The 11,737-nt window shown below is 37.4% G+C and overlaps 1 protein-coding gene across 2 annotated transcripts; it reads left to right on the plus strand.

Annotated features, from left to right (window-relative positions):
- The first annotated feature begins 1,810 nt into the window (after window positions 1–1,810).
- On the plus strand, window positions 1,811–7,494 carry LOC114752119 (MACPF domain-containing protein At4g24290-like). 2 transcript variants are annotated; one of them, XM_028940837.1, is made up of 8 exons: window positions 1,811–2,068; window positions 2,513–2,830; window positions 3,284–3,522; window positions 4,544–4,745; window positions 5,246–5,308; window positions 5,377–5,563; window positions 6,045–6,211; window positions 6,695–7,494. In XM_028940837.1, the coding sequence occupies exons 2-8, from the start codon at window positions 2,570–2,572 to the stop codon at window positions 7,382–7,384; spliced, it is 1,809 nt and encodes a 602-aa protein (XP_028796670.1). In that variant the 5' UTR covers window positions 1,811–2,068; window positions 2,513–2,569; the 3' UTR covers window positions 7,385–7,494. The 2 variants fall into 2 exon arrangements, with proteins under 2 accessions (XP_028796670.1, XP_028796671.1); XM_028940838.1 differs by lacking the exon at window positions 1,811–2,068 and adding an exon at window positions 2,331–2,348.
- The last annotated feature ends 4,243 nt before the right edge of the window (window positions 7,495–11,737 follow it).

Genomic DNA, 11,737 nt, shown 5'->3' on the forward strand with positions numbered 1-11,737 from the left:
AATATTAGAAGTGGATATCTATATAAAAAAAATTTAATAATACGGCTTAAGTGTATATAAGACGCAATTTTTTTATTTTAATTTATAAATAAGATTAGAGAAAGATATAAATCACTTTTACAAATTCTAAAATGCAGGAGGCCCAGTTTGGTTCACATGAATTCAACAGGGGAAAAAGGAACAAAGCGGAAAAGATTATTACTACCTCCGGTCCTAACCATAAGACGTCGTTTATAGTTTACAAACTAGATTTTATAATTAGGGTTGGAAGTAGTATTTTCTTTTTTTATTCCATTCTTCAATTTTATTTTTTTTATAAAAATGCTTTCAGCGATCCAAACGAGGCCTTAGATCCTGCGAAGTGCGAGTATGAGGGAGTCATACGGCATTGCGAGTACGAATAAATATCGGTTCTAAACTAGGATAAAATTGTACTCCTCAGGTTCTTATTATAAGACCCCATTTGACTTTTTATTTGGTCCTAATTATAAGACCCTAATCCATTTTGTTTCTTATATTTATGCATTTTTTTCCAAGATAATCCTTCTAATAATGATAGTTTTAGCCAATATACTTAATTAGCAAGGATATTTTAGGAATGACAACACTTATTTATTATAAATAACCAACTTAACTTACTTCCTTAATCTCCTCAAATAAGTCAATTGGGTCTTATAATTAAGACCGGAAGAGTATATTACTGCAAGAAATCTCATTTGCTGGCCTTAAAATATAAATATTAGGGGTTGGCAAAAAAAAAATTTTTATTAGGGACGCCATTTCATTCAAATTTTTATGTTCTGGTAATAAGTGGGCCCATTTCATTCAATTTTTTTTATAGTACGTTTCATTCAATTTGATCCTCGGTGCTCATATTTTAATTGGTCTCGGTTTAGAGCCTGTTTGGGTATCCCCAAACCGTGGTTTCAGAAGCACTTTTCCGCAAAACGAGATAATCTCCTCCACATATTTACTTCGTAATCCGTAAAAGCACTTCTGAAACCATGGTTTGGTTTCTATCCAAACACACCCTATAGTCTCACAGTGTCAAATAAATTATTCTTATACTCTGAATACGTTAAATAAATTATCTTAAAATATTAAGTAAATTCGGGACTAGAGTTCGTATAAGCTTTTTTTCTATTTTTGGAATGAAAATATGTGTCAGCTTCAGAAGTAGTAATACTCGTTAATAAAGACATATTGAGTGAAATATTATCTAACGTCTAGTAATAAACACTGTCATAAATTTATTTATTTATTTGATTATTCAGTAATTTTGCCGATGAAACAGTTTGAAATCCTATAAAAAAAAAAGAAAACCGATGATCATTGAACGAGACCTTCTGGTTAACAACATATCTAAAGATTTGGTTGTTTATAGTCATATGATTTATGTAGTCAACCCCACCTAATAAAATAAGATTTATTGTTATTATTGATTATTGATTATTCAGTAATTTTAATAAAATCTGCATGCAAAATTGTCCATTAATTATTTGGACTGGTATTTTGGCTCTTCACAAGGAACTGTTGTGGTTATCGTTGAAGGCCAATCTAATCTAATCTAGTAAGCAGCCGTATTAACGAACAATGAGACATACTGATTGAAAAAGGTTGACTAGGACTTGTAAAACCATCTGTGATTGGTTCAGCTAAAAGTGTCAGTCCACACGTGTCCACGAAATCTACATTTTGGTCAAACCCAAACCGAATTTACTTCATCCTCACTCCCTCCTCGTGCTTCTTTTTAACTCACGTCCCTTTCTCTCTCTCTCTCTTCATTATAGGGTTCCCTTTTCCTCTCGCTTCCTCCATTTCTCTATCTGTGGTCCTGGCCTTTTTCCTCGAAGACTTCAACTTTTCTTCGCGGAAGTTCCAATAATCGTCTGCCTTGTTAGGGTTTCGGAACCGTTGTTACTAATCGCGCATTGCTGGCCTTGATTGCCAATTCTTGAGTTCCGCAATTGGCTGTCTGCCTCATTTGGGAGGGGTTTCGCTTCTATTCTTAAAGTGGCGGAGGAGTTACTGCGAACAGTGATGAGCTTTCATGCCTCTTAACTATTAAGTACTGATTTTTCTTTAGATTTTTCTAGTTTTATGAAGGGGTGAGTAAGAATGTGTTTTTATTGATGTGCATGCTGGCCCGTGTGTGCGTTGCGGGCTTGGGGTGGGGCTGGATATGTATGAATGTATCCAAGCTTATTCATTTCGTGGGGCACTTAATCGGTGGAATGTGTGTGATGTTTTATTTTTTTGCCCTTCCGGTTTTTAATTTAATCATAAAGGGTGAAATCTTTTCCCGTTCTTCATTGGCTTGAGCTGAAGATTTTTCGTTATTTTCATTAGTAAGTGGGTAGGCAGATATAGATCGCTGTAACAGTTTGAACTATCGTTCCGTCTATTGTTAAGGTTGCATACCCATGTATTATCCTAGTTTCAAGTATATGCATTATTTGCTTGACGTAGGAGGTGACTTGATATTAATTTTGTGTTAATTATGCTAATGCAGGAGTTTGCTGGGTTTCTGACTTTGTTTTGGTTAGCTTGGGGAGTAATGTGCTGAGTTATGGAGCTCAAGGCTTCAGCGCGAAAAGCCGCTGAGACTGCAATTGGATCCATTGGGCGTGGATATGACATCTGCAATGATCTGAGACTTAAGTACTGCAAAGGAGAACCCATAAATTCTCGATTAATTGAGATAGATGAAGGCGATGGAAGAGAGGTGGTTCTACCTGATGGGATATCTATTCCAAATGTTTCAAAATCGATAAAATGTGATAAAGGGGAACGAACTAGGTTCAGGTCTGATGTTCTTTCTTTTCAGCAGGTAATTTTAATTGCATATCTCTATGTGTGCATTTGTTGTTATTATTTTACTTTTAAAGGAGGATCTATGTGTGGGCCACGAAAAATGAAATGTTTTTTTGGTAATTGATTAGAAACTGTGTGGAGTCTCATGCAATACTACAGACATCTGTTTCGATTTCCTGGCAATACTTTGTTCTTAAATATGATAACTTAATGAGCTACAATTCAAAAATAGTTTTAGTTCTTAAAATAACCAGAAATCCATAAATTTAGCCTTCCATAACTAAGAGGCTATATTCCAAGCTAGCCATTGATATGATGCATTACTTTAAATACATGCCACATGGACAGACTTAAAACAGAGTTGTGTTGCACAAGATACGGTAATAGGGTACAACTTGTTCCACATTCTATAGGTCTACACATGTTTTCCCCTTCTCACTGGCTATCTGTTTCTTTTAAATGTTTTCAGATGTCCGAGCAGTTCAATCAGGAATTATCTTTGACGGGTAAAATTCCCTCAGGCCACTTCAATGCCATGTTTGAGTTCTCTGGAAGTTGGCAGAAAGATGCAGCCTATACCAAGACCCTTGCTTTTGATGGGGTGTTTATTACTCTTTACACTGTTGCATTAGAGAAATCTCAGATGGTACTCCGTGATAGTGTCAAAAATGCTGTACCATCATCATGGGACCCGCCTGCATTAGCAAGGTAAATGCTGGTCTTTGTAAATGTTCTTACCAAATGGTGAAGCAATAATCAAATTTTGTGTCAAATGAACTAGTATTACTGGTCCTAAACTAGACGGTGGAATCATGGATTTCTTGAAATGTTGTAGATTATTAGCCATTTGAACTTCTGTGGCACTTTGGTTCTTAATATGTAAAGTTTTGTTATTGAAAAGATGGTAATGATAACTTCATGTGGGTTAAATGGTTTGCAATTTCTTTCTGTAGTGTTTGCCTCTTTATTTTATCATGTTTTAAATCCTCGACCTACAGTTATAAGGGTTTGCTACCATTCCTATATTAAAACTTATGTCTCTTTCCCAAAAAGGGGGAAAAAAAAAAAAAGCTCCCGCTTCAGGACTCACATGTCTATGATTTGTATGTAGTATTTCTCCGATAGATTATTTATTGTTATCACAGGGGTATAAAATGCCTATCATAACTCTAATATGTTAGCTTGAAAACATAATTTCCCCTATTGGCCCTGATTTGTTTCACATGTGGTTGCAGCTGATTGACCGCATTCTTGCTTTGATGAAAACCAACTTAATTGAGTGAATTTTTTTTTTCCTTCTTTATGTTCTGCCAAAATTTTCTTGCCTAACATCTTGGTATATAAAATATTATAGTTGGTACCTCTTAGTAATAACTATTAAACATACTGCCAAATTGTCATGATTTAAAATCCTGGTTTACATTGATCTATTCATTATCTTTGGTTGCCTTGCTTGACTTTCATTTAGATTGCAAATAGAAAACTTGATTGATGGTCGCTATAAGATCATCATAATTCGTATGGATATGTAGCCCCCTACGTTTCTACTTTATTGTTTCTGAAATAATTCATCTTGTTGGCACCAGCTGGATGGCACATACAAATTTTTTTTCTTTCCTAAAGTTGTGTCAATAGGCTTGGTTGGACTGATGCTGGTCATATTTTTCAAACTGTAACTTTATCGCAGAGTTGAGACTATAGTAAATATTGCTATTTATTGTAATTTCAGGTTTATTGAGACCTTTGGAACACATATTATTGTTGGTTTGAAGATGGGTGGAAAGGATGTGATTTATTTAAAGCAGCAGCATTCATCAACTCTTCAACCTGGTGATGTTCAGAAAAAATTGAAGGAGATAGCTGATAGGAGATTTTTAGATGCCAATGGACAATACAACATTGCTTCTGATCAAGTTTACCCGAATGACAAGGTTTATAGAAGGCATCTGTTTGCCTCTCCTCAATATGATTCATTTTTAATCGGAATATTGAAATCACTCTGTGCACCTTTTTTCTTTATCTTTTTTCCCCTCAATTTTGTTTCTTCTTGTTGCTTCTATTACATTCAAAATTAGGCATGAACATGATATCTAAGCTCTTAAAAAAGTGTTGGAAGAAGAAAGCTGCATAGCAATGAATTCAATATTCTATCACAGATAACTCAATCCTATATGCCTTGCTTTATTTCCTTTGAAACAAATAAAATCTCATTTTTCACGATGTATTTTTAATGGAAAGAAAATAAAAGCAGTAACGTTGCAATGTGCTCTGCTTTCCCATTTCTATCTGTGGCCTTCAGAGTTCTAGGAGTTCAAATGTGTTAGAGGCTTCCACCTATTATGGGATCATTAGGAATGGACTTTTTAATGGAACTACCCTTTTTGTTATGGTAACTCGTGTTGATTTTTAATGGACTTTTGCTTCCCTCCAGTTTGGGATCAAGGAGCTGAGGTTTGCTAATATTAGTCCATCAAGTTCATATTCTCATAAGGAGGTAAGCCTTAGAGAATTAGCCTTGAAATTCTTTCCTTGTGTTATGCCTAAGTTAGCACGTTGTTGCAGGATATTTTAAGCATCTACAAGAGGAGGGGTGGAGAAAATGACAGAAACTCATCCCATAATAAGTGGTTACAGACTGTTCAGTCGGAACCTGATGTAATCTCAATGTCTTTCATACCTATCACGTCTCTCCTTAACGGAGTGCCTGGGAGTGGATTCTTGAGCCATGCCATAAATCTTTATCTACGATGTGAGCAACATGGTTTCTTGCATTTTCAGAGTCAACTTTGTCCATGTTATTTGAACAATTATCGCATGCTATTGAGAAACTTGAGTATGATGCCCTGGACATCCAATCTTCTACCATTGTTGCCTACACTATTGCTGGAGGGAGAACTTGAAGAGATCATATAGCTTATCCCCTGCCTGTAATTGTGAAATGCTAAAAAGTACTCTTGTCACCAACAAGTTGACAATTGCAGCTAGGTTTTTCTGGCATTATATTCAGCTCTTCCTTTTGCCCATGAATTGTTCCTGTTGCTTGAACTGATGTGCTTGTGATCTTTATCTCTAGAGTTTAAACTTTCTAGCCTGGAACGTTCATGCGTATGTTATTATATAAATTTTTGACTGATTGAAATCATTTCACATTCAGTGTTGGTATTTAATATCAACCTAGTATAAAAGAATTAAAAGGCCTCATGACTTCACATTCATTGTCATTATTTTAGATAAACCACCAATTGAGGAGCTCCACCAGTTCTTGGAATTCCAGCTGCCAAGGCAATGGGCACCTGTATTTAGCGACCTTCCTCTTGGTCCACAGCGGAAACAACAGAGTTCTGCATCTTTGCAGTTTAGTTTAATGGGGCCCAAGCTTTATGTAAACACCACACAGGTAAATGTTCTTGATTCGAGGTGTTTGTTGGCTGTGCTTTGGATTATGAGAAATTATGTTCACGTGTCTGCTGGATTTATTATTTTTGTTTGGTTGGTGTGGATAGAAGGTTTGTGTTAAATTGTGCATGAATGCTGGTCCTCGAAGAACTTGTGCAGTTTCTCTTGAAGATGCATCTTTCCAATATATACTAAATTAAATGTATTCTGCTGGTAAAGTTGATTTGCTCACCGTTTTTTAGGGTTGGATGTCATGAAGTTTCTGGTCATATGTTGTTTTGTTGTTTTAACTGAATATTGGAGCTGATTGGGCTGCATTTTTAATTCATATTTAATTGGTCCATCATAGATTACTTTTTTTTTTCCCTGGGGAAAAGCACCATAGATGAGTTTTCTGAATGCTACAATAACTCAAATGAGTTTAAATATATCTACTTTGCAGTATTTATGCTAAAACCAGCATACTTGTTTGTTTTGTTAATAGGTTGATGTTGGTAAGAGGCCAGTGACTGGTCTCCGTCTATATCTTGAAGGTAAAAGGAGCAACCGCTTAGCCATCCACATGCAGCATCTTTCATCTCTTCCAAAAATATTTCAGCTTGAAGATGATCCAAATGGCAACTTTAGACGGGAGCACTATGAGCGAAAATTCTATGAGAAAGTTCAATGGAAGAATTTCTCTCATGTGTGCACTGCTCCTGTGGAATCTGAGGAGGATCTTTCAGTTGTCACTGGAGCACAATTACAAGTAGAGAATTATGGCATAAAAAATGTTCTCTTTCTAAGACTCAAATTTTCCACCGTGTCAGGAGTTGCCTTAGTAAAGCATCCTGAGTGGGATGGATCTCCAGGGCTGGGAGCCAAGTCAGGGCTCATATCTACACTGATCAGCCAACACTTCACAGCAACATTTCAGAGGCCACCTCCACGGCCTGCAGATGTTAATATAAACTCTGCTGTTTACCCAGGTGGCCCTCCTGTTCCTGTTCAAGCCCCCAAACTTCTAAAGTTTGTTGACACCACCGAGATGACCCGAGGACCACAAGAGACTCCTGGCTACTGGGTTGTCTCTGGAGCAAGACTTGCTGTAGAGAAGGGCAAGATCTCTCTGCGAGTTAAGTATTCATTGTTGACTCTAATACCAGATGAAGAGATTGATGAGGATGAGGATTAGATGATACTACTTTCTGGTATATACTTTGGTAGAATGCTAAAAATGATGCTGGGCCGGAGGAAGGTTTGGGTGGGGGGGCATATTTGTGAGAAAATTCATGCCGGTATAAAGAGGGAAGCTCTGGTACAGAGATGAAGGAACAATGAAGAAAGAGAGGGGGTGGTGGAAATTTTTTTTTTTTTGGGTAAGATGGTGGGAATATAGTTGATGGTAGTAGTTGTGGGTTTAAATGTCTTGGCTACCCTTTGAATGTTCCTGCAACTTCTTCCCTCTTCCTCCTGGGGTTATGCTTCTAATGTAAAGTCAAAACATTTACGGTGTCGCAGGATGACTTGTTAGAAGCTGCTATCTTGGTTGGTGGGTGCTTCTGTTAATTTGGCTTGTTTGATGTCCAGGTTGGGTGACACGATTTATCTGCCAAAAATCATGTAAACTGATACGGCAACATTCAAAATGCAGGGAGAAACAGTGGAAAATTTTCAAGTATATATAATACATAACTATGTTGTCTTGGAAATATCTATTGCAAGGAGCTGGTAAAAATTTGTTATAGTAGATTTATGGGTGGATCTAATTTAACGAGTGTTCGTTGAGTCGTATATTTTGTTGTGAGTTGAGTAAATGAAAACCAGTTAAAGTGAGCGGCTTAACTCGCTTGAGCGTATGACCCAAAGGGTAACCAAAAAAAAATCATTTAATTGAGTTTTTATTAGCAGTGTGTGATTCTTGCTGATTTTTCATGTGAGATTATGAGATTTGATTATTCTATGGACTATTTATAGATTTTTGTTCATGAAAACAATTCCTGATGGTGCCTGAAGAAGAACGAGGGACCTGATCATCAGCCTGTGTAGAACTTCCTGGAGGATGATCCTTAAAAATTAGGGTCGTCCATGATATTTGGGATCTATTTTTTTAAAAAAATTTAAAATTTAATTTGGTCCAGGTCAAGTTACTTATGTTAAGTTTTTCATTTAGTTTCACGTGTGTTTATAGTTAAATATTATTAAATGTTAATATTTTGGTAATAGGACACATGGTCATGTAAATGTTTTTCATAATTTAATTAAGGGTAAAGGCTATTTTTGCCCCGGAAGTTTCTACAAAGGAGCTCTGGCTGCCAGGAAGTTTTTTTAAGTGCAATGTAGCCTTGAAAGTTACAAAAAGGTAGCAATGTGGACCTATTTAGACGGAGACGTCATAGTCGTTCGCCACGTAGGAATTTTTGCCACGCAAGGTCAGAAATATGGTCCATAGTGGAATAATGGTCCATGTCATAAATGGCAGAGGAAATGTTTTAAGCCCCCTCGGAGTTGCACTGTATCCGTTAGGGCGAGTTTAAAATTCCCGTAGGCCAGTGGAGGAAATTGATGGAGGGTGTTAATGTGGTAAGGCACAGCATAGAAGACAGGAAATGGGAGATTCTTCTACATCATCGGTGAGTGGAGGGAGGCGTAGGGTTGCATTTTTGAGAGGACGAAGTCGAGATACTAAGAACAATAGACAAGCAAGGACTTGTCATTGCGGCATGGTGGCTCCTCTTCGGACATCGTGGACAGAGATGAACCCAGGCAGGAGGTTCTATGGGTGTCCAAATTATCAGCAAGTTTGCTTTTGTTGTTGTTGATGCTATGTTATAAGTTGTGTAAAAGTGATATATAATGTGCTGTTTACAATGAACAGGGAGGGGGCTGTGGATATTTTCACTGGCATGATGAGGAGATGGGAGAAAGGGCGACGAAGGTGATAAATGAGCTCATTGGGCATGTGGAAAGGCTTTATGAGAAAAATGGGAGATAAAGGAACGGAGATAATGAGACGAAAGCAATAGTTTGTGAGATGAAGAGAAATGAAAGGAGGCTGAAGGTTGTGATAGGTGCATTGGTGGCAACTTGGGTCTTCTTTATTATTAGCCATATATATAATTAAATGGTGGTGTGGGCGAGTTGAAGTTTTTTGTAATAGGAAAGTATTGTATGAAATGTTATTTGAATTAGTTGGAAATAGAAAAGTTCCGTATGATCCTTTTGGTGAATCAGTTATTGCTATGTTGCTGAACATTTGTGATATTTGTGATAGTAACAGGGGAAGGGGAAAATGACAGACCGATAACATTATATTGGTATCTGTGGTAAATAACAACTGGTACCTAATTAGATGCACAACTGAGAACAATAAATTGCCAAACATTGGCACACCATGGTGGTCGATGAAGTGGCCAAATAATAAATGAAAAAAGATGCATGATAATTGATAGTAATAGAACATTACATAAGTCGTCTTGGTTACAAAACATGAAATGGTAGTTAAGTCTGGAAATGACCCATACATTACAATCCACTTCAACATTAAATATCCAAACAAAACGAGCTACACATAAAAAAGATTGTCCTTTTGGGATAAGAGTCTGTATGAATACAGTTACAAAACCTTATTGCCTTATAAACCACTCTTTGACAGTAAACATCAAGGCATCTAATGTCGTCCTCTTCTAGCTGTTGCCTTCTTTTTTCTACTTAAGGCAATGAGGTTAGTGTCCTTCGTGGATACGAGTGTGGAAGTTGTGATGGTTGGTTGTCCTTGCCATATGAGACCTGGAGGAGTGAAAGGCATATGAGAAGGAGTTGATGTAGTTCCTCCATCCCCTTTATATTGAATTTTGCGAGACCTCTCCTATGTTGAAGTTTGACTCCTGGTGGTCCTGCGTATTTCCCTTTCGTTGGGTACAGGGAAGCGAGTCTCAACGTCTGCATGTTGCTCCATATACTCAGCAGCTGTGCCCTCATTAATGACAATCTCAGAAGGCATCCCGGGCTAACAACAATGCATTTGAAAACATTTAAAAATGAAGTTATAACTTGTGTAATTAAAGTGTCTAAGCATACAAGTATTACCCACATTGTACACTGTCCTTCCACTGTCCAAGTCAACTCTAAGTCCCATTCCACTCTCTGTCCTATTCTTATAAAATGCCCTTTCCCCACGTGGTCTTGAAGTAGCTTGAGACTCTTGAGTAGGAGCTTCACTCTGACTACTCCTCAACCTTTTTGGTCTTGGTGTTTTGAGACTAGATTGTGGTTTCTGTTATAATAAATATCAATGCAAAAAGTGTTAGATGGTTATGATAAAGTAATTAGCTAAAGAGTATTGTACTTACATCTGGACAAGTTACTCTATTATGGCCTTCTTTTTGACAAATGGTGCATTTGGCAGTAGATCCTCTCTTGCTCAATTTGTCAGGTGTAGGCAAAGGCAAATCTGGATTTTGCTGAGCACTTTGCTGTGCAGGTTGTCCTGGATTGTCGATTTTTCTTCTTCTTGCAGACTCTTCTGTCCTTATCCTCTTCTTTCTTAGTCTTCCTGGCATGTTGGACACTAGAGGTGGTTCCAACGACTGGAACCTATGAATACCCCAAAATGCCTTGCCCCTCACTGGTTGAAATTTTGTCCTATAACTAGCCAAATATGCATCCTTGTGATAGTATCATGAAATCAGAATTATTGGGTCCAATTTTGGATGATACAGTGCACAAAAGAGCATGCTAACAAGGGATACTAGTCAAGTCCCATGCTCTACACGTGCATTGTTTCCTATTGATGAACACAGTATGCCTATTGTCACCCTCATTTACCTCGTACCCATCATCACCATTAAAGGCAACCCTACAATGCACGGACAAGTTCCTATTCTCCTCAAACAAAGTAATAGACTTAGGGCTAAAATTTGCCTTCCACTTTTCTGCTAGCCTCTCAGACTCAGCCCACTTAGACATCATCTTTATCCAAATCCCATCTATCATCCTAATTATAGGCAAGTATACATTAAGACTCTCACTGCAATTGTTATCAACAATCCAGGACAAGCACCGAGTACTAAAAAATGCTCTTACCCACGTAGGAGGAGGGTAACTCATAACTGCCTGCGCTGCTTCTTTGCTCAAAGCTCCTAGTGCTCTCAAATTGTCATCAAATTGCTCCTCAAACGTGCTCCATGCGCATGCAAAGAAAGTTTTCTTCAACTGACCACCACGCCATCTCTTGCTCCAATTAGCATAAATGTGTCTTACACACAATCTATGCTCAGCTTCTGGTAATACATCCGACAAAGCTAAATGCAACCCCTACACCATTAGAAGACAATTTATGTTTTATATCATAATTGCAACAGTTGTATGCAAATGACAAATGTGATAAGAAAAAACCTTTTGCATATCAGACATATGGTCACACGCTCCCCATTGTTTAGATCCAATGACTTTTGTAACCACTGGAAAAACCATTTCCAATTTACAGTGTTTTCCTTCTGGGTGATTCCAAATGCTATGGGATACAAGCTATCAATAGCATCTAAGC

Source organism: Neltuma alba, unplaced genomic scaffold (assembly GCF_004799145.2).
Source record: "Neltuma alba isolate B1F8T4 unplaced genomic scaffold, ASM479914v2 tig00007245_pilon, whole genome shotgun sequence".
Lineage (NCBI taxonomy): Eukaryota > Viridiplantae > Streptophyta > Magnoliopsida > Fabales > Fabaceae > Neltuma > Neltuma alba.

Coding starts and splice junctions, on each gene's coding strand:
- LOC114752119 (XM_028940837.1), top strand. CDS start 2,570: ATGGAGCTCAAGGCTTCAGCGCGAAAAGCCGCTGAGACTGCAATTGGA. Junction 2,831..3,283: donor ATGTTCTTTCTTTTCAGCAG/GTAATTTTAATT, acceptor AAATGTTTTCAG/ATGTCCGAGCAGTTCAATCA. Junction 6,212..6,694: donor TTTATGTAAACACCACACAG/GTAAATGTTCTT, acceptor TTTTGTTAATAG/GTTGATGTTGGTAAGAGGCC.